At 34.9% G+C, this 4,357-nt stretch overlaps 1 protein-coding gene across 1 annotated transcript; it reads right to left on the bottom strand.

Moving 5' to 3' along the window:
- Positions 1-324: 324 nt before the first annotated feature.
- Positions 325-1,799, bottom strand: LOC110872545. The gene is made up of 2 exons (XM_022121355.2): positions 641-1,799; positions 325-562 (listed from the first exon to the last, which is right to left on the bottom strand). Exons 1-2 carry the CDS (start codon positions 1,313-1,315, stop codon positions 497-499), a joined length of 741 nt encoding a protein of 246 aa, XP_021977047.1. The 5' UTR covers positions 1,316-1,799; the 3' UTR covers positions 325-496.
- Positions 1,800-4,357: the final 2,558 nt, after the last annotated feature.

Here is a 4,357-nt window from a genome sequence, read left to right as displayed (position 1 = left end):
CGTTCCAAGTTATATGAAAAAGTGGCTTAGACGGCTAAGTCTCGGCCAGTACTTTTTGGCACATAAATTCATGTTTAGCTGGCGTAGCCGACGGTTTAGTGAGAGTTGCCTGCTTAGCTGGAGTTAGTCGACACTTTAGCTAGCGGAGACAAAAAAACGTGTCTATTTTGGTATAGTCAAGGTGAATATTGTCTATTTTGGCGATTTCCCCAAAATTACGCTGATACCTTTCTTCGGGTTGAAAGTGGATTCACGTACTACTTCAATCAACAAGAAGAAATAGAGAATATTTATCTGTACATTAACAACAATCACATTCACGTAGGATATAAAGTGATAAGTTTCATCTTAAAATGATAGCACTGCCTTCGAAATTGATAGGTGGTAGGCAAAAGAAGATAACTAAGTTCTAATCCGCAAGGGGGACTTACATACATACCACCATCAAATTAAAACACATCAAAAGACTTTCATAAACCAGATCCATAACTATATTTTAATGCAGAAAGACAGTTGTCAGCACTTTGTTGGTCTTCAAAGATGCCTCTAACAGCTTCAGACCCTATTAATATTTTCAATCAATAGATTACAAATTAAAACATAAACTTTGTAAATATGAAATGCACGATTATTATAGTACCTCATCTTTTCCAAAAGAAACATTCTTCTCTTCAAGTTGACTCAGATCCTTGACACCAAACTTATTGATGAGGGTGATGCCAGAAATGGTGGACATTGGGTTCACCACTAGATCATCCATCACCATATATGTCACAACTTCCTTAACATACCCACGCTTCTTTATCACATCCGCTAGTTTTGTTTCGGCTACCTGATTCGGCGGCGTTACAAGTGCCATCTTATGATTTATGTAACCGCTGCAACCGGGACATATAGAATTCGCACACAGTGTTGCATTTGACTTGCAAGATGAGTATGAGTTACTACAGTAATGGCACTGTCCTGCTGCCTTGGCACACCTGTAAACTGCTTTGGATGCACCGGACTGATCCCCAGAAGAAGCATCATAAGATAACAGAAATGTTTTACCGTTGAATGCTGTTTTGGGGTTGAAGATGTCATCCATTTTGATGCCAGGTTGAAGGTAGTTTCCATTGAAACTTTCTATGCTACCTTTGAGTTTTCCTAAGCAGCCCGCCATCTGGTTAGATCCAATTAACTCGACCAGGGTGCCCAAAGGCAAAGAGAATATGTGGAAAAGGAAATCCACAAATTCTTTTGGTACTTCTGCAAATAACACTCTTGAGCCTTTTACGTCGACCAGAAGCTTCAGACTCATTTCTGGGGGAGCCATTGAAGAAAGAAGATCGAGACTAGGCTGATATCTTATAAAAAAATGATATTTGCCTCAATTGAATTGCGTTGATCCTTATCACAATATAAAGGCATTACATAAGGAATAAAGAATACAACCCACTATACAGAGATATTTACTTCGTAAAATATAGAACCAACCATTTGAATTCAAAAATATTTGACTTATTTTGAATTCCCACATATATTCGATTCGTTATGTTTTAGAAAATTCAAATTTATAAAGTTGATAATTTAAGCTATGATCTAGTTAATGTTTTGAAAACCGGTTTTAAACCATACCGGGTTGATCTTAGAAATGGTTCGACCGATTGTACCGGGTTGTATCGGATGATTCAACCATGTTAGACATAGATAACAAAAGGAAAAGTATGTGATGAGCTAGTTCTCTAACACTGTGGGGCATTGGTTTGGGGGCATTGCTTGACACGTGGCAGGTATGGAATCCACAAGGTGTTGTGTGGCGTGGCTTCGGCTGGCGTGGCCAGCCATGTGTATTTTGTTAGTTTTTTTTTTAAACTATTCAAATTTTTAAATAAAGTAGCCGTTTGGCAACGGCTACATCGAACCAACCAATCATAGCCATCCAAGTCACAATGCCCCCCTCCCACGCCAGCGAGGCAACGCCATGACCAACGCTAGCCTGGTGTGGTTTAGCCAGCGTTTTGGGCAATCCACCACCCAACCCACGCCCCACACCCCGCAGCCTAACACAATGTTAGGAGTGTGTATTAATAACAACTAGCAAACAGTGCATTTCAAGAAAATCAATGATAACATTATCCATGAATCCATTGCTTTGAGTGTAGATCTATGCACGTTCGCTAAAGAACATTTAACAGAATCATTTAACATTTAATCATTATAAAAATCATTTAACAAAATCAATATAAAAAGGATTTGAAAATAAAAAATAATGCAATTTTATAATATGTAATCCAATTTACATAAATGAATTATTCTTATTAAATCAAACAATGTAAAATCAAGATACAGATTATATTTATAAATTTCTAAACACTTCTTTATACACGACATTTGTAGTTTTGCTTGTATTTAACTATCATCAGCAAGTATCAATAGCTTAAGGTCATCTCTACTTTTTACTTTGGACTATGCCACATATTATTCGTCATACATAAAAATTATTTTTTTAGAAACAAACCAACCTTACATAGCAATTGTTCCTTAAAAAATTATTAAACTTTTAAATTAATAAATATAAAATAGCTAAAGATATAATTATTATTATGCACTGTGATATTTATTCATATGAAATATAAATATATTTATTAGTGAATTGAATGAGAAAATGTCATGTGGTATTAATATGACTCTTTTATTAGAATTAGAATTCATATTAAATTTAAAAAGCTTAAAGATCGAATTAACTTGTATTTTAAAAGCTCAATTACATTAGGAATTGGTGTCTTCCATTGCAGCGTAGTGGTTGTACACATCTCGGTGAGGGCTTGGCCCGGGGTTTTACCCGGGTTCGAGTCCCGGGGGGGGGGGGGGCCGTGGTTTTACCTATTCCACGGGGTTTCCGCTCATCTGGGGTGTGCTACGCTTTCTAGCGGTGGTCGAGTAGTCGGCCTTTGGACATAGCTCCGAAAGGGTGGGTTTACACGTGCAAAACAGTTAGCCGTTAAAAAAAAAGCATTATGAATTGCCAGGTGACATTTTATGGAATGTTCGTCGAAGCCGCTTGGTGCCCCGCCCTCCCTTATATATATATATATATTTATATTTATATTCTTAATTAATATTAATTAATTGGGTAAATTAATTCAATATTATATATATTCTTTTAAAATATAAAAATTATTATTATTTTGATAGTTTTATTTATCCCTGGTGATTACTATACTTTATATCATTATAATTTATTATTTTTGTTTTTTTAATTATTAATTTTCAATTAAAACAACTCTATTGTCCTTAAAGAAATATTAAACTTTTAAATTACTAAATATTAAATAGCTAAACAAATCTTATGATATATGCAAAATAATTATTGTTATTGTTATTGTTATGCATTAAAATATTTATGCATATGAAATATTAATATCTATTATTAGTGAATTGAATAAGAAAATGCCATGTGGCTTTAATAGAACTTTTGAATGAGAAAATGCCATGTGGCATTAATATGACTCTTTTATTAGAATTAGATATATATATATATATATATATATATATATATATATATATATATATATATATATATATATATATATATATATATATATAAAGAGCCAGCTAGAAATTAAGAAACAAAACAGGAAAAAACAAAAAACGACAGAAACATAAAAACAATTACAAGAGCCCTACGGAATCAAAAATCAACCAATCCCATCCGGATCCCAAACCGACACCGAACCCCCAATGATATTGATTGGGAAAAAATTCATTGATCCCGGATAATCTCCATCTCCCCACGCACCAAATTTTTAACGTGATTCCCAAATCCATCCACACCTATCCCAGACAGGCCCCAAAATCCAATGTACGAGAGACTTTATCCTCGAACTTAAGACGAACCTGCTCTTCCCCCGCAATTTCTTCCAAAACGGGGAAAAAAACAAACAAACAGCAGCACCCTCGACCCAAACGTGCAAAGGGCAAGGAAATTACAACATATACAATGAGTATTTACACCATGCTGTCCAACTAATATAATTACATGAAGATCTGTTTTTTAACCAAGTGAAACCTCAACTCCCATATTATCTCTTACGGGCTACCTCTTTTCTATTTAAAAACCACCTCGTTCCTTTCTTTACATATGCACCAACACGTAATCAAAGCCAACCCGTAAATGATCTTCTCTTCCTTCTTACTCCACTTACAGAACTTGTGGATTTCTAAAATATCTTTAAATTCAAATAGATAAAGCGGACTAATGTTACACCAAACATTGAACACCGACCACACTCTCAAAGCAACCGAGCAAGCAGTGAACAAATGCTCAACCGATTCTTTGACCTCGTCACAAAAAGGGCACATAACCGATGATATG

Source organism: Helianthus annuus, chromosome 8 (assembly GCF_002127325.2).
Source record: "Helianthus annuus cultivar XRQ/B chromosome 8, HanXRQr2.0-SUNRISE, whole genome shotgun sequence".
Classification (NCBI taxonomy): Eukaryota; Viridiplantae; Streptophyta; class Magnoliopsida; order Asterales; family Asteraceae; genus Helianthus; species Helianthus annuus.
This window is presented reverse-complemented; position numbering and strand designations above follow the sequence as displayed.